We start from the raw sequence: 25,811 nt of genomic DNA, 5'->3' as shown, positions 1-25,811 counted from the left end.
AACGCTAGATTCATAACATCGAATTTTAAACAAAAAAATGGTCTCAGATTAGTTATTTCACCGGTAAGCAGCTGTGTAATACACAGGATGATGCAGAGAGCTGGTTAGATTGTGGGTAGAAGCCAGACACAGAGCTGATGGGGTTCTATTCGTCTTGTCGGCGTTTATTTCACTCTTGCTATGACAACCTGCTAACAATATATTATTCCTTACATACATCTCACATGTGAAAAGTAATCCCACGAGCTCTTGTCTCCTTACAGCGCTCATTAGAGCATCCATAGGCTGAACAGAAGTCTGGCATCTTTAAATAACTATGCTGGAGTCAGAGGGAGATAGTGTGTAGCTTTAGTGTTGAGTGGCAAAAACAGCATTGTAAAAAAAATCCAAGCACCTTGTATAGTAGCTACACGAATCAAACTAAGTAGCTAAGAATCAAACAGTTTGACAATCGGTTCAAAATTCAGCGCATAATTCCACTTTGAGATTCAGCAGTACCTCTTGCCTCCGTAGATGTCTATGCACCGCTGCCTCCGCTGGTCCCGTTCCAAGATGGCGGCGCTGTAAGCGCGTCTCTCGACAGCCTATGAGGCGTCTACGTATATATGTCTATGTTCTACCTGGACAGGTTTTGTTGGAGTTCATGCAACAAACATTTTGGGTAACTGCACTTTAATATGGATGGATGACACTAGCGATGGTGAAATCGAAGCTTCATGAAGCAATGAACCACTTTGACACATCTGCTTCAAGAATGACACATTGCTTCGAAGCATTTGACACAATCAGAAGAGTGACATCTACTGGTCCTGTGTCAGAACTGCATCCAAGTGGAAAAAACTGAAAAAGCCTCAGGACTGCTCGTCTCACACTGCTTTGTACTTACAATAAATGTTTTAAAACGTTATATATGTATGTTTGTGTGCATATATGTATAGTGTGTTTCTATGCATAAATGTGTGTTGTGAATGAGTGAATCTATGCGTATGTATCTGTGTGTTATTTAATGTATGAAATGCAACTAGATATATCTAAACTAAACTAACTAAATGTATACTCTCCCTAGCTTCTCTTAAAATGACAAATGGCAAATGCCCGAGCGTGATCTCCTCCTCTCAAAAACCCACAATTTGAGGAGTGAATCAGACCCCTTTGCTTTTTAAGACCTGTACAGTTTGAAATGTTCAACCCCTTCAAAGTTCGTGCCAAGCACCGCGACACGCGATGTGACGTAACGAGACCTCGTTCTCGATAGTCACGTGATTGTGGGCATGCTGAAGCAGGGATCGAAACACTGTCTCAGAACACTTTCGCTTCAAAAGCTTGGCACTGTGTCGAGCAAACTGGCTCGAGCGTAACATCACTACTAATCACTGCACACATTAGCATCATGTACTAACTGTGGCTAAAGAACCACATTTACCAAGACAACTATCCAGTACAAAGCCCTAAAACACACCAAGAAACACATTAAAGACGATTTTACTGCTGGAAGCCGCAAGCCAACGTTTAAAGAACAAACTAAAGCAACAGAATCAAACCCGGTTCAGTGAAGAGAAGCAGAGGAAATGTTTGACTGCAAACATAAAGCAGGAAGACACTGAGCTGCTCAGGTGTTCCTGATTACACCAAGCAGCCACCTGGACAGCCAATAGGAACACAGCTTACTGGAAGTCCAGAGGGCTGGCTTAGTGAAGGAAATGTAGTTTAAAGTTGAAGCAGAAAGTTCACAAAGAAAGTTGAAAACCACCTTCTGATACCTGAAATCTCTGAGTTTTCACATATAGAACAACTGAACATGTCAAACTGGTTCCATAGTAGAACCTTCACTGTAAAAACGTCATGGTATGGTGCGTTGCTCAAAAAACATTACGACCGGCTGTCTAGGGTCACTGAGGAACAACACAAAAACAGGACAAACGCTGGTTTCCAGGGGGTTGAAAGATTAAGTTTACAACAACACAACATGTGAGCAGAAAAATCACAAAGTCTGTCTTTAGTTCAGCTGAAAATATTAGTTTTTGTCTTTTTTATTGACCAAATTTTTCAGGAAGTAGATGAAGAATAATTAAAGCTCTCATGCAGAAGTCCAACTTCTTTTGGATCCTTGTGGAGAGTTTAATCTTAGAGTTTGTAAAGCTGTTGAGTTTTTAGAGTCACATGGATCATTTTGACTTGTGATGGTGAGATGAAGCCTCATGAGGCATTGAACCACTTGAGCCAATTGGTTCGAGAAAGGGTTCATTTCTTGAAGCTTCATGAGCACACGAAACCACCTACTGGTCAAGTGTATAATCACAGGCAGCTGTATCTGAACCACATGCCTGATGCATTGAATCATTGTTCATTATGGCTGTTGGGAATGACTATGAAAAACAAACAAATGTATGATCAAATAATTTCTATAGATAAATGATCACGTGTATAATAAAATATATTTTCATGTATTCTGTGTGTGTAAATTTTCCCCAAAATGGTAGTATCATATAATGTAGCAGGTTGTGTAATAATGTCTTTCTGTCACCTTAGGAAAATGGCATGGCCTTATGCAGGCAGAGGACAGTGAAAGTGCTTTTGGAACTAGGAAGATTGTACTGAATATGCTTAGACAAGGATGTACAGGAAAGGGGAGATTTTATTCATTTTATTCAGAAGTAACATGTTTTCAACGGTTTCTGGTTTTAAACGACTCCTTTTTTGACACACAATAAACACCTCACCTTTGAATAAAATAAGAAACTGTGAAAAATACAGTTCTTGATAAGCAAACCTAATGTTTATCCATCCATTCTCTATACATCGCTTTATCCTCACTAGGGTCATGGGGGGTGCTGGAGCCTATCCCAGCTGACTCGGGTGAAGGCAGGGGACACCCTGGACAGGTCACCAGTCTGTCGCAGGGCTACATATACAGACAAACAATCACACTCACATTCACACCTATGGACAATTTAGAATAACCAATTAACCTCAGCATGTTTTTGGACTGTGGGAGGAAGCCGGAGTGCCTGGAGAAAACCCATTTAGCTTACCTTATTAGGAGTTAAAAAATCAAAATGTTCCCAGACAGCAAATTTTCCACTTTCTGGTTGGCTCCTTCCTATCACCTATCTTTCTCTCCTCACTCTCCTAAATCTCCAAACTATCTCTCTCTCTCTCTTAACTCTCCAAACTATATAAACACTATCCAAACTCTAGTATTCAGACTATTAAAACTCTATCCAAACTATCCAAACTCTCGACTGACCACAACTCTCTATCAAAACCCACATTTTGAACAGAGCCTGAGGGGTTTATTTTGCTGTCAGACCTCGCGGCAAAATCTGAACCACTTTCCGAAGCAGTCACGTGGTTCAGCCAGGCAACGAGGCTTCGGACGTCATCATTTTTGGCTTCTCCCCTAAATGAAGCAAGCCTCGATACGCGCTTCGTGGAAACGCCCCCTCCATTACTCGACACACGCTTCGAAGCCTCGGCACATCTCATAACATCACTAGTTTTGACATTTAATAGAGAGTTTAGTGTCTGATTGTAATTCTGTTCAGTGAATGGATAATTTAAGTTATGAAGATGTGTTCTGTTTTTGCTTCAGCACTTTTCATTGTTTAGTTGGCTGATGCGGTCAACTAGAAGCTGTTGAGTGTGTGCATTAAAATCCTCCAAGACAAATGCTGCAAAGTGGTTGCTGGAGTTATTTCAGTTATGCAGATATTTATGGAAAATACTGAAATGTACTGTGCTCATCCAGCCACAGAACTTTCATCCATATTTTACATGAAGAACCATTTTCAATACTGTCTGCCCTTGCTCTATTTTTTTTTAAGCTCAATGTTTTTATATTATCCCTTAATGTTATCCTATAATAAGATTTTAAAAGGGCAAAATGCTCTTAAAATACACCAGAATGCAGGAAATAGGATCAATAATTTTCAAAATTTTCGGGGGGAGGGCCCCCAGTCCCCCACCAGCATCCCGCACAAACCAAATCTCACTCTAAGGTCTAGTTGGCAGCCCTGAATTATTGTGTTCTGAGCAAAAGTCATGGCCACTGTGGCCTAAAACATTTACACAGTAAAGTATCTCTGAATAAATCGTTTAATGACCTCCAACCAGAGTTTACATAAAAGTGTTGTGATCTAACAGGTCAGTATTTCTACAATTCAGTGACATATTTAACTGGAGTTGGTTACTCAGGCTACAGGAAATTCAATGTTGACAAGCAGAGAGCATTGTGGGAGTTTAGCTAGAAAAGGGGCACCATGACCAAGAGTTATGTGACGCTTAATGACCTTCAACCTACTTTCTCATTTAAAAGTATGCTGTTGTTTATGCTGTCTGAATTACAAATATTCATGTTTAAAGCACACAGAATGATGAGTTCATTATCTATCGATTGATGATAGATAAAGCTTCTGATTATCAGTTAAGAAATATGCAAAAAATGTGCATATTTGCATAAAATCTGCATGGAGTTTGCATGTTCTCCCTGTGCATGCGTGGGTTTTCTCCGGGCACTCTGGCTTCCTCCCACAATCCAAAAATATGCTGAGGTTAATTGATTACTCTAAATTGCCCGTAGGTGTGAATGTGAGTGTGATTGTTTGTCTGTATATGTAGCCCTGTGACAGACTGGTGACCTGTCCAGGGTGTCCCCTGCCTTCGCCCGAGTCAGCTGGGATAGACTCCAGCACCCCCCGCGACCCTAGTGAGGATAAAGCGGTGTACAGAGAATGAATGGATAGTTCCTATTAATCGTTCTGACCCAAAAAGATGGAGAAAATGAGTTTAAAAATACCAGAATCAAGCTTTAAAAACAATTACAAAAAACTTCTCAACAATTCGTCAAAGTCCAAAGCATTTTTTGTCAAGTAGTCGTTTACTGAATGTATGAAACACTGCAAAAGCTTTTCCATCAATGAGCTTTTATTTTCTTTTCTTTTATACCTTTGATGCTCAGAGGCAGTTTCTCATAATCTCAACTTGTCCAACAGGTAGTAACACAACCAGAGAGTCTTTAGAGTGTTGTTTAATTGTGACCGGCTGGTCTTCCATTCGTCATCGGTCTCCAATCTGTCGTCGGTCTACCGAGGCCAAACCCCCCATGCCATCCCAGGCAGGATGAGCGCGATGAGGACGGAGGAGAACAGGTTGACGGCGTTGTTGTCCAGGATCGGTTTCCCGCAGATCCGCCGGGTGGTTGCCGACTCGTAGCTCACCACCTTCCCGATGCTCGAGTCAAAGCCTGAAGATGGAATTACAGAAGAGTCACCTCTGGTCTGGCATTTGTGTTCTTCAGGTATGTCTACATTAGACGTTTAAAGGACGATTCTGGTGTATTTTACCTGTAGCTGTATCTTCTATTAAAGTGTCTGTTGCGTCAAACTAACTGTCCTTTCCACCTCGATTACAGAGACTCTGGGAATCGATGAATTGCAAAAAACAACGAGGCAACAAGTCTGAGTTAGATCTAGATCATCTAGATCTAGCTTAGATCTTCACACACAACAGGGGAGTTGTGTGTGAAGGCAGCTGGACTTCATTTTGGTTCAAGACCTTCCACTTCATCCAGGAGGTTTGTCAGGTTTTTATAGCCATTAAATGCTCACAAGACTCAGGGTACGAGTCTTGGTGAAACTGTATTTAAGTACCCGATAACAACGTCGAACTGGAACAACCACTGACCAGGTACTTATACTGCAGTTCTCCTGTAATTTTACCAACATTTACACCTTTTTGGAGTTATTTTGCTTTGATTTATGCGGTTTTGCACGACTCCTCGTTTCCCCAAATCTCTACGATGCAAAGTTAGTACAGACATACAACAGACACCGTAGTTGTTAAGTAGTATGACAAAACTAAACCTGTTTATTCTTCAAAAGTGATTCATTTTTACATTTTTGCTTGTTACATTTAATATCTGCTGCTGTTTGACATTTTTGGGTTTTATACTGTTGGTTGGGCAAAACACGCTGAATTTTTTTTGTTGTTGTTATTTTTAGACCAAATGATGAATAAATCATATTTTAACATTTCAGAAACTGAAACTAGAGAATTTGTCTTTTTTTGGTTGATAAATGTTATTCATTACATAAATTGCTTAGCTGAGCTACAGAAACTAATCTGCATTTTTTTTTAAATTCAGTAAATTTAAGTTATTTGTGGGCAAAATGACAAAAAAGAAATCTGTCTTTCAAGCTCACTAAAATGTCATTTTTTCTGCAGTTTTATTATGTTTTGTGCAGGTGCTTCAATAATTAAAACGCACAAAAATGATTAATCAAAATGATCTACACATCAATAACTACAAATAAAAGTACTTGTGATTGAAAAATACCTGAAACTAGAGAATTTGGCAGATTTGTGTGTATTTTTTAAAATTCAAAATAGCTGTTAATAAAATGATTTCAGAGCATTAATATATTATTTGTACAAACTGTTTAGTTGAGCCACAGAAAATTATTCTGCAATTTATTTTTTTTTAAATTTATGTATTTGGTTTAAGTTACTTGTGGACAAAAACGTAAAAAAAAATCTCAAATGTAGATCCTTGCTGATGTTTTTATGAAGTTTTTAGGTTCTGTGCTACAGATTTTTTTGGATTAATTTTAGACAAAATGAGAATCTAAATAATCTGAGCATCGATTATTACAAAATAAAAGCACCTGCGACTGAAACCTTAAACCAAATTTAACATTTAAATTGATCAGTTTTTTGTATTTTTTGAAATTCAGTTAATTTGTTTATTTCTGGGCATAATGACAAAAAAATCTCTCATTCAAGCTCAATAAAATGTCATTTTTTCTGTTTTCTGTTTTTAGGTTTTGTGCTGTTGCTTCAATAAATAAGCTGATTAAAGTATTATTAAAATAATTAAAGGCACAAAAATAATAAATCTAAATTATCTGCACATGAATAGTTACAAATAAAAATACCTAAAACCAGAAAAGTTGGCTTTTTTCAGTGGATAAATTACATTAATTGTGTAAATTAATGTTGAGCAACAGAAAAATCATCAGCATTTTGGATGTTGTCAATTTTATTTATATGGTTTAAGTTATTTGTGGGCAAAAATGCAAAAAAAAAAACTCAAACGTAAATATTTGCTGCTGTTTTATGATGTTTTTGTGTTCTGTGCTGCCGATTTTTTGTTATCATTTTTAGACAAACTGATGAATCTAAAATCCAAAATAAAAGCACCTGTGACTGAAACCGACCTGAATACTGTAAATGAGCTCCCAGGAAAGAGTCCAGCATGGAGCCCAGCAGGCCGGCGATGCCTCCGTAAACCACGATGGGCCACTGGGGGTCGGCCAGGTGAAGGTCGCCCACCGTCAGCAGCTGAGTCACGAAGTAGGCCACACCCACCGCCGCCCCACCCAGGAAGCTGGCGACCAATCCAACGGGAGTAACTCCTCCATTGGTTCCTGGAGGGTAAAACATGAGGATCATTGCTGACCCATACAGACTAAAAGGCAGCCTCTATTTACATCCATGACCTGTAGCTTCATGCAACGTTAATCACCAGTTCACATTAATGACATTCATGAGGATTGAACACTCTAAAACCACTGGTGCTTTAAATATTTAATTAGTTTGACAGTGAAGCTGCCACATCTCAGCCTGAATAACTCCAGAGCTGTTGACCAATTAAAAAGATTCTTTTGAGAGAGACGCAGACGACCTGCTTTGGTTTTCAGCCGCAGAAAGGAAAAGATAAAGCAGAAATAGAAGAAAACGGAAAATACCCAACGGATATGTATGACTCAGAAACAACACAGGACGTTTACTCGGAGCTACACCAATGATCCATCATCAGAGAACCCAGAACTATCTCAGTATGACATCAGTATTCACCACCTACAAGAAAGAGACGAGTCAGGGAGGCCACCAAGACACCTATGACTCCTCTGAAGTTACAAATAAGTTTAACTTTTTTATGTGCTGTTAATAAAAGTATCTTTCAACCTATCATTAATCCATCTTCTGTGCTCCTGTGATGTTCATGAGCAGCTAAGACGCTCGTTTCTCACCTGCTGGAACTTCCTCCCAGGTGGTGATGAGTCTGGGCTGTGATTGGCTGAGGACTGGCCCCACCTCCGATGCCCAGGTGTCACCGGTGCTGCAGGCGAGCGCGCCCAGTAGAGACAAACACATCCAGGAGGCCGAGTACTGTTTGCTGAAGTCGATGGGGATCTCACCTGGACCCACCTGGAACAGATTTCAGATTATACTGGTTGTTTCCAGGATTCATGGATGATTTGTTCTTTTCATACAAAGCCAAACCTCGATCATGTAGAGCAGTGCCAGCTCTGTGGGAACTCCTCCGTTACAGAAGACCTGAACCCAGTTCCTCTGGCCTCCTAATTAAAAACAATAAAACAACATAAATACACAGGAAGCTATTTGTTGAGCATAAATAGGCATACTGATGTCACTGGTGGTGTTTATTTTGTACATAAATGACATGCAGGGTACTTTTCTTCGTAGACGACACTGATGTTTATTGTTCTGGGGATCTGCAGCAGTTTTGTGAGACGGTTACATTGAAAATGTACTTTGACATAAATTACCATTCAATTTGATCAAAACTAAGCTGCTGCTGTTTGGAAACTATCAAACAAATACTCATACACAAGTGAAGAAACTATTACATACATTTCATCACAAAATCTCTTTATACGAAATAGTTGCGATAAAATGTGGCACATTTGGGTAAAAACAAGACAGATACTGGACTATGAAGCATTTTACTATCTGGATTGTTTACTTATACTACTGTTATATGAATAAATGTGTATAAATGTAAGGTACCAAGTACAAAAATAGCTTAGAAACAACATGTAGACCACAAACAACAGTTATAATTAAAGCTGCAAGCAGCGTTGGTTGGGTCCTCGCATCCGAGTGGCCCGGCTGGCCTGGCTGGCGCACGCGTGTCCACCAGGTGCTGGTAACTCTGAGAGTGTAAAGTTTCATTCAGATTGGACTACGTTCAGGCTAGTTACACAGCACTTCCTGTTTCATGGCGAGAAATCCAAAATGGTCACTAGTGGCACTATGACTGTCAGTGTATATCGGCCTGTGTATGTGACTGTGACGGACTCTGATGACACTTATAAAATTTGAGACAGATTGGAGCATGTACAGGCTAGTTAGACAGCACTTCCTGTTTCGTGGCGAAGCATTCAAAATGGCCGCCAGGTGGCGCTATGGCTCCGAGCGCATATCGAGCTATGGATGTGATTGGGGCCAGACTCTGATCACACATGTAAAGTTTCAAGCAGTTTGGAGCATGTACGGGCTAGTTAGACAGCACTTCCTGTTTCGTGACGAGGCATTCAAAATGGCCGCATTCCGTGGGTCGCCATTTCCACGCCCTCAGGCTTTTGTGGAACGTTTTGATAACTTTTGATCACCCATGACTGGAGTACATCCTGGCCAAATTCAAGCTCTCTCAGTGCAAGTGGGTTTGAGTTTATAGCTTTTGAAAATGTCCAAAAATGACAAAATCGTCGAAAATATGAATCATATTCAAAATGGCCGCATTCCGTTGGTTGCCTTGGCCACACCGTCAGACTGTTGCTGACTATTTTTATAAATTTTGATCACTCATGACTGGTGTACATCCGGAGCAAATTTCAGCTCTCGAGGGGTTACACTGTTTGAGTTAATAATTTTTGAAAATGTCCAAAAATGACAAAATATGAATCATATTTCAAAATGGCCGCATTCCGTGGGTTGACAATTCCACGCCCTCAGACTTTTGCGGAGTGTTTTGATAACTTTTGATCACCCATGACTGGAGTACATCCTGGCCAACTTTCAGCTCTCTCGGGGTTACGCTGTTTGAGTTTATAGATTTTGAAAAGTGTCCAAAAATGACACAAAATTGTCCAAAATATGATTCATAATTCAAAATGCCGGACTTCCTGTTGGATTATGGGTAATGGTCCGAGAGGCTATTTTGTGCGCCTTGACGAGTTAGATATGTGTACCGAATTTCGTGGCTCTCGGTGAAACACTGTCTGGGGGCGGAATTTTCTTAATTTTCTAGGGGGCGCTGTTGAGCCATTTTGGCACACACGCATGCCATTCCCCTAAAATATTACATTTTTTGCAGATCCTGATGTGTGTGGCGATTTTGATGTGTTTTCATGTATGTTAAGGGCGTCAAAAAGGCCGATTTCCCGGACGATGAAAAAACTAAAAAAACCCTAGGGTTTCGATAGGGTCTTCGCACCGTTCGGTGCTCGGACCCTAATGATAGTAAATGGCGTAGGATTTGGTGAAAAACACTAATATGCTGTTTCAAAACACACTGTAAATTATGTATGCAGCATCACGTTATCATGACTCTAAGCCTTTCAGACTCCCACCTTCTTTGTACTCGGCGTCTATTTTCTTCTTCTGCGCTCCTCCCCAGCGGGTCAGTCTGGAGGAGGTGATGAAGAAGGCCAGCAGAGCCGAGAAGAAGCTGTAGTTGGCCATCGTCAGCGCGAATCCCACCAGGAGGGCTGAGAAAATACAAGTAGACACGTTAATGTTACATCATGTTTAGACTCCAAGCAGAAAGTAGTCACTGTTACATATGTACATCCAGAACTAAGGGCTTTCTGAAAGAGAAACACGATAATTATTACAAGTTTACCAGATAGAACAATCTTCTGAACCTGAAAATCCTACAATAGGTTATGTTTTAAGTGGTCTTAAAGCTGTGTTTTCTTTTGACACAGAAATCTGTCAACTCAAATGGCAATTTTGGGACAACAGAGGAGCAAATTTAAAGTTTTTTTTCTGCAAATTTCCACTCATTTTGCAATAAAACTTTCAGCAGGCTTTAAAGGTAAGTTTTCTTTTGAAAAAATAAACTAAATTACACCATTTATCAGAGCCGGAATCTGTAAAAGCAGAAAAATTTGTCAGATTTTTAACTTACTGACTTACCTTGAACTACTCATCTAAACCTCTAAAGTCTTTTTTTCCTATGAATCTCCCACAAATTGCAGAAACACTTAAATTTTTTTGTTATTTGCTGTAAATTCTCCAATAAATTACATATAAAGGCTTTAAAGTTGAGTTTTCTCAAACAAAACAAAAGTCCACAAAATTACACCATTTATCAGAGCCAGAATCTGCAAAAACAGAAAAAAATGTCAGATTTCTTACTTTCCAGTGGTCCTTGAACTACTCATCTGTGATCGGGAAGCTCAACCAAATCCAAGCTTAAAATTGTGACATTTCATTTAAAAAAAAATCCCTAAAAATAAATAGTTTGGTTCCTCTAGATTCTATAAAAAGCCAAAAATTCTGCTTTCTTTGGGGAAAGCGTGAAGCCTTTGGCGACTCAGCTGCGACCGACTGTCATCTTTTAAAAATTCAGGGAATTTCGGCTGAACTGCAGGCTGAAGAAACTTAAAACGGACACCATTGAAATATCTCAAGTATGTGGCGCCACGGTTTTAGCAATGTTCGTGGGAAACTGGAGAAATATACATGATGATTCTGAGATTTTCCCATTTTTGTAAAATAAAGAAATTTGTGCTGAAAAGACCAAAAAACATCTCATATATGTGTCATGATGTGCATTTTTAAGTGTTTTTTCTTGTACTTTTCTATCAAATCAACAGGAAGACACACATCTTCTGTTGGGGACTATTTTCAGCGGCAGATTGATCTTTATTTTGGGTATTTGTGTCTGCCTGACGAAGCCTGTGGAGTGGTGTCTAAATAAACTTCTGTGTGGCTGAAGGACATTTCTCTGAGATGGTATTCAGTCAATGCAAAACCGTCTGGAGTCTTGGTGGACAGTAGGTCCACCACAGCTGGAGAGTTTGGTGGACCTACTGGGTTTTTGGTGGACCTACAATGCGCGGACGGAAAAAAGCGCGATTTGCGTCAAAAAATTTAACAAAATAATTAAAGGAGTCAATATCTTTTGAAATCATTTATTTATTTAGGCTTCAAGAGAATATCACGCATATTTTTGCATATTTCACAACTATTCGCTTGAGTTTCGTTAACATCGGCAACAATAAAGTACCTAACCACCCCTAAAATTTTCTCAATGGATTTAGACGATTCACAGAAATGTTGAAATTTGAAATTAAATTGGCGGAAATTCGCGGATCCGCAGAAAATTGCCATGTATGTAAATACGTCACCGGAGGGTGGCGGACAGGCGGTCCGGCTGGGTGCAAGAAAATGGCAGACCGACGGACTTTCTGGTCCCGGCGGTCCGGCGGGTTTCGCATTGACTGGGTATTATTATCTGTCTAACTGGTTTGTTCCGGCTGAGCGTGATGACTTTAAAACATGAATAGGAGCAGTGAAATGTCAGATTGTGATCTCCTCTGGACGTCTTTCAGTGTTTTTTCAGATTAATCCTTCAACAGTGCTATCAGAAGCAGCAGTCATGATGTTTAGGAGAGACGACATCATGAGATTTACTGATGAAATGTTATTTGTCATGGATAGTAATTTGATTTCTTTTGGTCGTTTTGGCCACAAAGACGTCTTCTGTCCTCGTTTCTCAGAAAAATGTCGCCCCCAAAAATCTATACGGAGTCGAAAAAAACGTTTGATGATGAAAGGATTTTTTTGAGAAATGTCACTCAACAGATGTGCTTTGTTCAGCTGAAACTGAGAAAATTTGAGGGGTTTTTTTCAGATGTAAACATTACCATAAATTCAAGACAAATTTGAGTTTTAAAAAAAATTTCATCTTTTGTTAGAGTCAGAAGCTGTAAATTGCAGACAATTGTTGGATTTCAGCTGAAATAAATCTTGTTCGAAATGTGGCTCAATAGACGAGCATTTCTCTGCAGATAGAAGTGAACACTGTCTTCAGTTTTGCCATAAATTGCAGTAAAAAAAAAATCTGACACGAAATAGATCGACTGTTGAATCGGTTCTCAAACAAAGACGCCCCCCCCCCCCAAAATTACAGCATTCATCTGTAAAAACATGGAAAACTGTCAGATTTCCCATTTTCTGGTGGTCCTTGAACTACTCACCTAAACCCATAACATTTATTTTTACTACAAATTCCCCCACAAATTGCAGAAACACTTAAATTTTATTGTTGTTTGCTGCAAATTCTCCAATAAATGACACACAAAGGCTTTAAAGGGGAGTTGTGTTGAAGAAAACAAACAAACCCACAAAATTACACCATTTATCAAAGCCAGAATCTGCAAAAGTATAGAAAATTATCAGATTTCCATTTGTCCACTGGTCCTTGAACTACTCATTCATGATCTGGAATTAGCTTGAAATTTGATGCACTAAATTGTCAGATCTTCTTAGAAACTTGGGTCAAAGAAAAGCACTTTTCTGCAGAAAATGTTTTGTTTTTTTAACTCCTGTTTTTCTCACAAATTGAACACAAAAGTTTCAACGGCAAGTTTTCTTTTACGCTCAAACAAACAAACCAAAAACAACACAAAATTGAGCAGGTCCTTGCATTCTTGCTGGTCAGTGAGTCCAAGCATGTCCACCAGGTGCTGCTGCAACTGAGTGTATTTTGTCCTATGGATGTCCTGAGGGCCAGAGTCTGATCCCATGTGTAAAGTTTCAGCCAGACTGGAGCATGTTCAGGCTAGTTAGGCAGCACTTCCTGTCCATCCACCAGGTGGCGCTATCACTGAGACTGCATATTGGTGTATGGATGTCATCAGGGCTGGACTCTGATCATACATGTGAAGTCTGAGGCAGATTGCAGCATGTACAGGGCATTTATACACGATTTCCTGTTTCATGTCGAAATGTTGAAATTCCGCCGACCGCTATTTCCACACCATCAGACTGTTGTGGAGCATTTTGAAAACTTTTGATCGCTCATGCCTGCTGTACATCCTGGCCAAATTTGAGCTCTCTCAGGGTTACCCTGTTAGAGTTTATAGCTTCTAAAATGTTCAAAAATGACCCAAAAACGTCAAAATTATGACACAAAATTTAAAATGGCTGACTTCCTGTTGGGTTTTAGGCATTGGTTCTAGGGCTGGGTATCGATTCGAATTTCCCTTTTTTTTTTTTGGTCTGCATTTATTCTCATTGTTTAACTCCACAGAAGGAGTGTCAACACTTTATGAGATTAATGCATATTTTAGTCTTGCAGCCAAATATTTTATTATTTAGTGCATGCATGTGACCATCACCAGCCCTCCCTGAAAGCTAAGCTGACTTTCTTTATTACAAATCCCTGTTAAGGGAGGGCAGTGCTACACCTCAGTGGTGACGTGAGGGGAAACAAAGGGTGGACAGGACAAGAGACAGGACGGACAGGGACAGGGACCAGGAAGCGGTGCTATTACACCTGAAGAATATCAGACGCTGTATTATTCCCGACTATTAATTACCCATTAATAAGACAAAAACAAACACACACACAAAACCCCCCCCAGAAAAAAACGAACAAACAAAAAGGATAAACAAATGAATATATAACCAAACGGTACTGAACACCATAGTTGTGGATGTCATGTCAGTATAGAGTGGAATAGGCCAGAAGAAGATACTAGGGAAAAGGAGAGTGGGTTTAGTGTGAGTTTAGACTCTGGAGAGAGTCTCAGCCCATTCTGGCGGGTCCCATCACTTCTCAACAGTGGAACTCGACAGGAGCCGGTGGGACCTGAACAAACATGCACATGCAAGTGTGAAGGACCCCCCGCCCCCCCGCGGGCGCCAGAATGTGCTGAGATAGGTGGCGCTATGAGTGTTTCTAAATTTATGAGTGTGGATGTGTTCAGACTGGTTCTGGTGTCCATCATCTGAAGTTTGGGGCAGATAGGGTCATGTGCAGCTGAGATATAAACATTTCAGTGGTCATGGCGAGAAATCAAAATTCACTGCACCACCACAGACACGCCTTTAGATGACGAGTCACCATTTTCTCTGTAAATCATCATCAATGTGTTTGGATTTATGTCAGTATGTTTGAGGTGAATCTGATGAACTGGCTGACAACAGTACATCAAAGTGTAAAAAAAAAGACATTTCCTGCTTCCAGTAGGTGGCGCTATAACTGTGAATGTATTTCATCATATGGATGTGATCAGAGCAGGACTCTGATCATACATGTAAAGTTTGGTGCACACACATGCAATTCCCCAAAAGTTTCAAATTTTTCGCTGATTCCGACGTGCTCAAATTTTTAAACGTTTTTGAATAGTTTGCATTTCAAAAAATGGTAAAAGAAGAACGATGACAAGAAGAAGAAACCCACAGGTTTCAACAGGGTCTTCATACCATTCGGTGCTCGAACCATAATTACACCACATATCAGAGCCAGAATCTGTGAAAACATAGAACATTGTCAGATTTTCAGCTGTCCACTGGTCCTTGAACTACTCATCTGTGATTTGGAATTCTGTCAGCAAGTTGAACCAAATCTAAGCTTTAAATCTGATGCATAAAGCAAACAATAAATACAGCCACATACTTATCTGAAAGCATAAATGTGAATATTTTAGCTTTATTTTTAACTGCAATTGTCCCAAAAATTGCAGAAAAACTTGCAGTTCCTCCACTTGTCTCATCTGCTTGTGTTTGACACTTCTATTCAACAGCTCAAATGATAAAATCTGCCATCAATCTCCAAACAGAGGTGATGATGACAGAAAATGGTAACTTTCTCTTCAAAATGAAGACAGAAATAATGCATAACTTAAATAGGCATCTATAATTCTGCAGTAAACACCTGTGAAATCGCTAAATGCACTTTTCTTTACAGTATTGTTTTTGTCTTCGGCCTTGCAGTTCTCTGATAAATCTCTATTTTCATGTTGAAAGATGAAAAGAAATCGCCTGAGAGACTTTCTTGTCGCCAAAAGTCGGCTTCTCTTCTGAAAACTGTGAAACTGGACCGTGTTTTTCTTTTTAGTGTTCTCTATGCATGGATATTTAGTGTGTCCTTTTGCAGGAACAACATCTGCATTTATGAAACAACGCAACAAGAAGTTTCGAAACTGATTTGCAGAGGAGTTGAAGTCATCCGACGGGCCCGAAGGCTGCTGTCAGGGTAATTTCTTGACCTTTAGTTCAAGAATCTTATCTTGGCCGGTCCAGACGTCCATGAGTTTGTTGTTTGTTCAGTACAGTGACGCAGATCCAGATCTTCCATCAAGATACGAAGATACGTGAATGTTCTGAATATTGGCCTTCACATCTGAGGACATTATTACATGTTTCTCATCAGAGAATGGTTGCTTCAGAGTGTTGAGGAGATTGTGCGGAGTCTGGAAACATCAGAACCATGATGTTGGGAAACAACGTAGATTCTTCCAATTCTAAAAACAAGTAAAAGTTTGATCTGTCTTCACAACTTCAGTTTGTCAATGTATGAAGCAACATACACTGCTCAAAAAAATAAAGGAACACTTTGAAAATACATCATATTTCAATACGGGGAAAAAACAAACTGGATATTTACATTGATATGGACTGGATAATGTGTTAGGAATGAAAAGTGCCACATTGTTTGATGGGAATGAAAATGATCAACCCCCCAGGAGGGCTAAATTCAAGACACCCCAAAATCAAAGTGAAAAACTGATGTGGCAGGCTAGTCCATCTTGCTGAAATTCCTTGGCAGCAACTCAAAACGGTATTCAGTAGTTTGTATGGCCTCCATGTGCTTGTATGCATGACTGACGATGCCAGGACAAGCTCTGAATGAGACGATGGATGGTGTCCTGGGGTATCTCCTCCCAGAACTGGACCAGGGCATTGCTGAGCTCCTGGACAGTCTGAGGAGCAACCTGATGGTGTCGGATGGAACAAAACATAATGTTCCAAAGGTGTTCTATTGGATTCAGGTCAGGTGAGCATGGGGGCCAGCTAATGGTATCAGTTCCTTCATCCTCCAGAAACTGCATGAGTTCTCTTACCACATAAGACTGGGCATTGTTGTGCACCAGAAGGAATCCAGGACCACTGCACCAATGTAGGGTCTGACAATGGGTCAAAGGATTTCATTCTGATACCTAATGGCAGTCAGAATGCCATTATCCAGCCTGTAGAGGTCTGTGCGTCCCTCCATGGATATGCCTCCCCACACCATCACTGACCCTCCACCAAACCGGTCATGCTGAACAATGTTACAGGCAGCATAACGTTCTCCACGGCTTCTCCAGACCCTTTCATGTCTGTCACATGCGCTCAGGGTGAACCTGCTCTCATCTGTGAAAAGCGCAGGGCACCAGTGGTGGACTTGCAAATTCCTGTGTTGCCAGCCGAGCTCCACGGTGCCAATCAGCGAGCACAGCGGGCACTAGAGGACGCTGGGCCCTCAGACCACTCTCATTAAATCTCTTTCTGATTGTTTGATCAGAGACATTCACACCAGTGATCTGCTGAGGTCATTTTGTAGAGCTATTGCAGTGCTCATCCTGTTCCTCCTTGCACAAAGGAGCAGATACCTGTCCTGCTGATCGGTTGAGGACCTTCTACAGCCCTGTCAAGCTCTCCCAGACTAACTGCCTGTCTCCTGGAATCTCTTCCATGCGCTTGAGAATGTGCTGGGAGACACAGCAAACCTTCTGGCAATGGCACGCGTTGATGTTCCATCCTGGAGGAGTTGGACTATCTGTGGAACCTCTGTAGGGTCCAGGTATCGCCTCATGCTACCAGAAGTGACACTTACCCTAGCCAAATGCAAAACTAGTGAAAAACAGTCAGACAATATTAGGAAGGAAAAAAATGTCAGTGACCTTCACCTGTAAACTCATTCCTGTTGGGAGACTGTCTCATTGTTACCCCTCTAGTGCATCTGTTGTTAATTTTATGAACACCAAAGCAGCTGAAACTGACTAAAAAGTCCCTCAGTTACTTACTTGATCAGATCAGTATCCCACATGTTTGACTGATTTGATGCAATACTTAGATTAAAAAGTGTTCCTTTAATTTTTTTGAGCAGTGTATTTATAGAGCGCCACCTGTGCTTTGTCTTGTGTTATATTAACAAGTAATGATATCACTATTTAACGCAACAACTGCAATATTAATGTATTCATACAGCGTCCTTTAAGTAATTCAGTTTAGTCAAAGTATTGTATTTAATTTAATGCAATTTGGAAATATTTTACTTGAATTTCTCTTTTTGCTTTTTAAAGATGCAAATGAATAAGAACTACAATAAGACATAAATTGTCTCCAAAGAGACAAGAAATATATGTAAGAAGAGATAAAAAAACAAGTACAAAGAGACACAAAACAATTCCAAAGAGAGAGGAAACAACTACAAGAGAGGAAACAACTACAAAAAGAAACAAAACTACAAAAAACACAAAACAATTACAAAGAGATGTAAAACAACTATGAGACAAAAACAACAACAAAGAGACAAAAAACAACCACAAAGAGAGGAAACAACTAAAAAGAGACACAAAACAACCGCAGAGACAGACAAAAAACAACTACAAAGAGACACAAAATCTCAACAAAAAGACACAAAACAACCACAAAGGGACAAAAAACAACTACAAAGAGACATAAAATGTCTACAGACATAAAATGTCTACAAAGAGAGAAAAAAACATCTAAAAAGAGACATTAAAAAACTAAGGAGACAAAAAAACACTACAAAGAGAAAAAAATAACCACAGAGAAAAAAAATAACTACAAAGAAACACTAAATGTCTACAGAGACACAAAACAACTACAATAAGACATAAAATGTCTACCAAGACATACTTCATCTAAACAGAGACATTAAAAAATTAAAAAAAGAGACAAAAACAACCACAAAGAGACACAAAACAACCACAAACAAAAGAACTAAAAAAGGAGCTACATACTACATTTACAACAACAGAAGACATTTCTGAGTTCTGTCTCCGCCTTCTTGGTTGTTTTGTTTCTATGGAGATGCAGGACTTTACAGTGTAGTAACAAAAATGAGCCACGGTGAATGAAAATGAGACAGGAGTAAATAAAAACACGTCAAACACTTACCTCCTAGAGCTCCGGATCGATCCAGACTTCTTCTATTCAAGGCTCGGACCGTCACTATGAGGGGAACCAAGATGGAGAACAGCCATCGCCATGGCGACACGGGCTGCAGCGTACCTGCAAACACGAGACAGCAATGTTATGAAGGAACAAAACCTCCTCAATGTTTCCATTTTAACACGTTTCAGATGGCAGACTCAATGATCACTGACATCACACTGAAGAATGTCAGTAGGATGGTGGTTTTGAGGTTTGTAGATGAGTTTCCCAGTGACCTCAACATGATGTATGTCATCCTGTCAAGCTCAGATTGTGCTGCAGTAAACATCTTACTAGAACGCAATCTGTACCTGGACGTTAGTTAGGTAAACTTTTTCATCAATAATCTGCAGCATTATCAGTGGTGGGAAATGTAGGACACACATTTGGATGAGGAAGAAGAACTCTATCGTTGATTCAAGTTTGTCTGAAACACATCAGTTCTGGTCGGAGGTCATTAACCACCACAGAAGTCTTTATCTCGGTGTTCCTTTAGTAGTTAAACTTCCACAATGCTCTATGTGCATGAATTGTAGTCAAACTGACGCCTCCTCTGGTCTCTACAGGATTAAACAGTAAGAGCAGAACAACCAGGAACTACAGATTATCTATGATGAGTTTACTGACATCAGGGAGAATTTTTACATCTTTTGGAGTTTGTGTAGCCTCAGTTCATCCTACGATCCAACATTACCCTCTAATACTACATTTACCCTCTAATAATACATTTACCATCTAATGCTACATTTATACTCTAATACTACATTTATGGGTTTAGTAGGTTTAGTAGTTAGATAGGGTTAACTCTCACCTCCACTCTAAGGTCACTATAGAAGATGAGATGATAACATTTAGTAGAAGCACATAACCACACTTGCCGGCAGCAAAGTCAGCCGTAAAAGATTATGTGTTGAGCTTTTCTCTGAGAAAAAGGCTGAAGAGCACATGACTGGATGATTTCATGTCCCTTTACAGAGGAGCAGCTTCAACTAAAACCAGAACAAAAACAAACTGACCGTAGAAGGAGTTGAGGACGAGTGAGAGGACCCAGAAGAAGAGGGACAGTGCCAACGTGACGCACAGCACAATCAGATCGGTCATCATCTTGATGGATTCCTTCATCAACACGTCGCTTTCAGGGTCCATGCTGACAAACGGCCTGAGCTGAAGGAAAACGGGGGGAAAAAAATCAGTGTTTCTGGACGTTACTCTGCTGAGAAATCTGTTCTTTCTGTTGTCGCATTTAAATCTTGCTGGACATCTTTGGGCAAGAAAAAGCTTTGAACGACGTGTCATCTTTGAAAAAAATCCCCAAAATTAAAACCATCAGTCAGAACCAGGAAAAAAATGGAAGAATTGTGTGATTTTTCAAATGTGTTAAACTGTATTTTGTTTAACAACTAATTATCTAAAGGTGTTAAACCTTTTCATTCAGGTAAACTGGAAGTAATCACTGTGGCAAACTAATAAGTATTCATCTATTTTGGATTTTTCTCTTTTTATTGATAAATATTTAAAGAGTATTTCATGTCAAAATGAAAACAGATTTCTACAAAGAAATGTTGATTAAAGAAAAATATTTTATTTAATCACTGCATTCAATTTACCCTCAACCTCTGCAAGCCTTTCAGGACCTGCTGGTGAGAAACATCATGATGCTGTCACCACCGTTCTTCACGTCATGATGCTGTCACCACCGTTCTTCATATCATGATGCTGCCACCACCTTGCTTCATATCATGATGCTGCCACCACCATGCTTCATGTCATGATGATGTCACCACCATGCTTTCTGTCATGATGCTGCCACCACCATGCTTCATGTCATGATGCTGCCACCACCATGCTTCATGTCATGATGTCACCACCGTGCTTTATGTCATGATGCTGCCATCACCATGCTTCATATCATGATGCTGCCACCACCATGCTTTATGTCATGATGCTGCCATCACCGTGCTTTCTGTCATGATGCTGCCATCACCGTGCTTCATATCATGATGCTGCCACCACCATGCTTCCTATCATGATGCTGCCACCACCGTGCTTCATGTCATGATGCTGCCATCACCGTGCTTCATGTCATGATGCTGCTACCACCATGCTTCATGTCATAATAACAGTAATAATAATAATTAGAAATAACAATACAGTTTTCTGAATCTGAATCATTTCAATAACATTCTCACAGAGATGCGTGGATTGTCCTTTGTCTTTATGTTGTAGTTGTAACATGACATGATTTTTTTTTTTTAATTCTTGCCATAAAAGCGAAATTAAATTGGTCAGGACTGAGTGTTGAGAAGTACGAAGAGGGCAGTATCTCCAACGTAGGTGAATTGTCGTTTTATGGGAACTGTGAGTACGTTAATTTAGCAGACATTAGTAGTGTGTGCCAAATTCACCCCCATTTTCGACATAATGTTAGTGTTTTAATGCAATTTATGAATCTCAAATATTAAATCAGATATTTAAATCTGTGTAACTTTGGAAGAATTACGGATCCGTTAGCTTAGTAATGTACACACATGTGAACCGAAAACCCGAAATATACTCAGCTAATGTGTAATCCAGGGGATTATGAGCACATGTAAACAGTTAACCACCCGTATGTTGTTTTATAACGAACTCACCAAATATCAGCGAAGCCATCACGAGTTTACGTTACCGCTCTCTTCAAAAACACTGTAAATGCTAATTTTCAGTTTAGTTCCATTTCAGGCGAACGAAGGGTTAGCTCATCAAAGTAAAAACAGTCAGTTTACTGTTCAAGAGAAAGTAAGAGTAAAGAAAGCGAACATATTTTGGGAATGAACGAGCGAGTAGATAGACTTCTGATCTGTGTCAGAGGGGAGGACTTGACGGACAGATTTGCGTGACGGACAGACTTCCGCAAACAAAAGGTTGCGTTCTTAAAGGGGCAGTAGCATGGTTTAAAGCCCCAAGCGGAGCCCGAAGTCCTAAAATCTAATGTCACACAAGGTTTTATTGAAGCATCACCTGCCACACGTACAGAATGGGATTATACTACCATCTGAGGAATCCAGAAGACTATAATTCACAGCATTTTTCTGATAAATTCTTATCTTTCAGTGATAATCATAAAGCTGTGCACAAAATGCTGCTTTTAAAATGAGATCACAAGTTGAACATCTCACACAAGCACAAGTCTGTTTCTGCCCAAAACGCCTCCTCACACATGAACACAAGCTCTGTTCATAAATTGGTTCCAACTTTTCGGGTCCTGTTTTAATGTCGCCACCCTGGCTCCTTCCTGTTCATTCATCTTTGTGTTAAATGCGTGAAATGGAAAGAAGATGGCTTGTGGAGTTTCACTGTACAAGAAGCACAATGTTGGTGTATAAAAATAACAACACGTTTAAGGTCTTGTACGTGGCATTTTGTACATATGTTTGTGTTCTTCAGAGGATGAACCGTACTGGCTATGGGAGTCCCCTGTTCTTCCATCTAGTGTCACCATGAGGTTGATAATTTTGCTTTTTACTCAAATCTCTACTCCGTTACTGGATGGATCACAATGAGATTGTGTACAGGGATTCATCGTCACCAGAGGATGCGTCAATGCAACTCTGTCTCTCTGTTGTGACAGACATGTAGTAGATTTAGTTTCACAAATCTTTCACAAATGAAAACATCATGGTGTGAAGCACAATGGTGGCAGCATCATGAAGTAAAACATGGTGGAGGCATCATCATGGTGTGAAAAGGACTGAGTGGATTTCTGCACGTAGTTTGTCATGGTTTTTGGACGATGAATCCAGATTACTGTTGAGAGCTCTTGACATTTTGTGTAGAATGTTTAGGTTCCCAGAAGATGAATCCCAGGAACTCTTGTGATTCTTATCCTGTGAACTGTCTCAAAGTCTTCTACATGGACTTGGATAGATATTTGCCAATGGTTGTTCATGGTTCCCAGACGATGAATATCTAATACTTTGCCTATAACTTTACCATGGGGTTGCTCATTATTTTTATTTTATTTTATTTGAATATATCCAGCCACGGTTATGGGATAGAGTGCCATGAAATTGAGTCTGGAGATTTGTGGTCCTCAGAAGATGGATATTACTAACTCTGATGACCTTCAGAGAAAATCTGAATCAAATTTTCTGTAGAGATCCCGGACTTCTAGCAAGGTCACTAGCTATTGAAATTATGTACAGAAAATCAAGGTTCCCAGGGGCTAAATACTAGGCACTCTGTTATAGATACCTAAAATTCTACTGGAATGGCTCAACTTTTTGCACATGGTTGTTCGTGGTTTCCAGATGATGAATCCCAAGTAATCTTCCTCTAATGTACCACAAAGTTCATATTTTTTTCTTTTAATATAAATATATCCAGCTAGAGTTACTCGACAGATTGTTATGAAATTGTCTCAGAGATTCATGGTCCTCAGAGGATGAATATTAGCAACTAGCAAAGTTGAAATGTTGCTTTTTGCTGACACTAGCTGTTGAAATTTTGTTCAGAAAACTATGATTCCCAGAGGGTGAATACTGGGAACTGGGTTTAAGATAATAAAAAAAATCTACTGGATAGACTGGCTAAACTATCTGCACATCATTTTTCATGGTTTCCAGACAATAAATCCAAATTATTTTCGGCATTCTCCGACTTTTTAGCACCACAATGAGGTTGACAACATTGCTTTTATGTTGTTGATTACTGTGCCCAGTTTCATGGTGCCCAGAGGATAAATACAAGCAACTCTGGCGATCATTATCCTGGGATAATATACTGCCAAAACTTTAGCTGTTAGCATGCAAACACTGGTAGCTAAATGCTGTAGCTGCATGTTAGCGGTTAGCTGGAAGCTTTTCTGTGTCAGCTGCAGACTCTTGATTTGCTCTGCACAATACTTTGATTTCTTTAAGGAATAAAGTAATTTATTGTCATGTTCACGCCAGTTTTCTCAGTTTTCTCTGGTTATTTGCCAAAATCTAAAATGTTTCCTGCAGCAGAAACAAAGCCACAATTTACAGTGAGGTTGTCTGGCTGATGGCTGATAGCAGCAGGCTGGTTAGCCGACAAGCTAGTTCATATCAGCGTGGTGCAGTTTGCTAATTAGCGGAAAAACACAAAACAGTAAATCAAATAAAGCAGACCAAGCCAATTATGGATTTCAGTGCAGAAAAGGAAGGATAAACAGGATTTTGTCCTCCAAACAAAAAACATCTAATTAAATTTTTAAAAAAAAACACACACTCTACATTAATTACAACATCACAGTAATCAGAGCAGAGCTTCAAATAGTTCTTTATTTTATTAACTACTGGACATTGAGCCTCTTCGTGATTTAAAACTCTGGTCAACTTTGGAATTTGGGACATTTTGCTTCCATAACATTTTGTCTTTCACACTAGTAAGAAAATTTCAAAATAAAAGCTGATAGGAGTTTATTTTACTTTGTCTATAGGAGATTTCATGAAAAATTAGTGTGGATTTGCTGAAAATTTGTAACACAAAAAGCACTGTCTTAATGTGAATAATCAACTGGGGAATTTGACAACATAATTTGTTATAAACTGTTTACTTAAAATGAGTTTTTCTCTCTGACTCTGAGCCATAAATCTCAAATACATCAAACATTCCAATTTTATTCCCATTTATATCCTGAGGGTTTTTATTAAAGGGTTTGTCTATATGTCATTTAAAATCTGATTTATAAAACAATTTATACCTTAAAAACATGGCGAAAAGTGGTATTCTTCTAGCTGTTGACAGTATTTTCTGATTCACAGAGTCATTATAAGAGAAATAAAAAATCCTCTTAGTAAAAACTTTCATTTTCAGTAGAAAAATCAAATACAAACTAAAATACTGAACCTAGTTTTCACCAAAGCTCAGATTTCTGTTCTGGAAATTAATGCAAATCTAAATATATTCAGGTAGACAGCAACTCATTTGCATCTTTGAACATAACACGAGCAAACTAAAGTCTGATGTCAGTCAGTTAAAACATTTTACTCTGTTGCCTTGAAGTGTTTCTGCTCAAAATACATTGAAAAGAGAAGTTAGTGTTTTTTTATTGTGCAGTTTATTGTCTCTTTGAATAAAAAACATCTAAAGCGAAGCTGTTCTGCCTGTTTTTTGTGATTTAAAGTCTCACTTAGTTCATTTTTCATTCAGATTTGTCATTGTTTTAAAGCTTCTGTCTGGTTTAGGGTGATTGATTCCAATAATTATTAATAAAAACATGATTCCTGGAGAACAAAATGAGAGATTTCCAAATTTTTGAATTGAAATCTGTGCAGAATTTGATAGAAATCCATCCGATAGTTGTTGAGATATTTCAGTCTTTATTTATTTGTCTGTTGTTTGTGCACATGAGAAGAATTTATGAGCAGAAGATTCAGACTTTCTGTCACTGTCAAACTGAATAGATTTACTGTTGGTTTGACTTATTGTAATTCAGAGGTCAGGAGCAGAACGCAAAACTAATCTAAATGACTGATGCTTCCAGGGGCTGAAACAGGATTGAGTTCAAGCGGAAAACACCGAAGAATTACATTAAACTCTGACATTTACCCTACATTTCATTTATGTCGTCCCACAACAAATAAAAATGAAATTAAAATTAATTAAATTGGAAAAAAAATAATGTTTTTGATTTTGGTCTTTGAAGCCATTTTCTCCTCTGAAAACATTTTTCAGGATCAGATTTCATCTTTTACTTGTAGGTGTTTAATAAACATGAACCTGCACACAGATCCAATTTTAATTCTAAATGAATTAGATTTCAAGCACATTTTTCTGACCCTGAAAGAAAACATTGATCCACATTCTGTAACCACCCACAA

At 39.2% G+C, this 25,811-nt stretch overlaps 1 protein-coding gene across 1 annotated transcript; it reads right to left on the bottom strand.

Moving 5' to 3' along the window:
• Nucleotides 1-2,617: 2,617 nt before the first annotated feature.
• Nucleotides 2,618-21,872, bottom strand: tmem19 (transmembrane protein 19). Its single transcript, XM_022205777.2, has 8 exons — nt 21,621-21,872; nt 20,004-20,151; nt 18,952-19,065; nt 10,377-10,514; nt 8,284-8,360; nt 8,031-8,208; nt 7,215-7,424; nt 2,618-5,242 (listed from the first exon to the last, which is right to left on the bottom strand). Exons 2-8 carry the CDS (start codon nt 20,131-20,133, stop codon nt 5,082-5,084), a joined length of 1,008 nt encoding a protein of 335 aa, XP_022061469.1. The 5' UTR covers nt 20,134-20,151; nt 21,621-21,872; the 3' UTR covers nt 2,618-5,081.
• Nucleotides 21,873-25,811: the final 3,939 nt, after the last annotated feature.

The sequence above is a fragment of the Acanthochromis polyacanthus genome, chromosome 1 (assembly GCF_021347895.1).
Source record: "Acanthochromis polyacanthus isolate Apoly-LR-REF ecotype Palm Island chromosome 1, KAUST_Apoly_ChrSc, whole genome shotgun sequence".
Classification (NCBI taxonomy): domain Eukaryota; kingdom Metazoa; phylum Chordata; class Actinopteri; family Pomacentridae; genus Acanthochromis; species Acanthochromis polyacanthus.
Note: the sequence above shows the minus strand (reverse complement) of the source record. Positions and strands in the feature narration are given on the sequence as shown.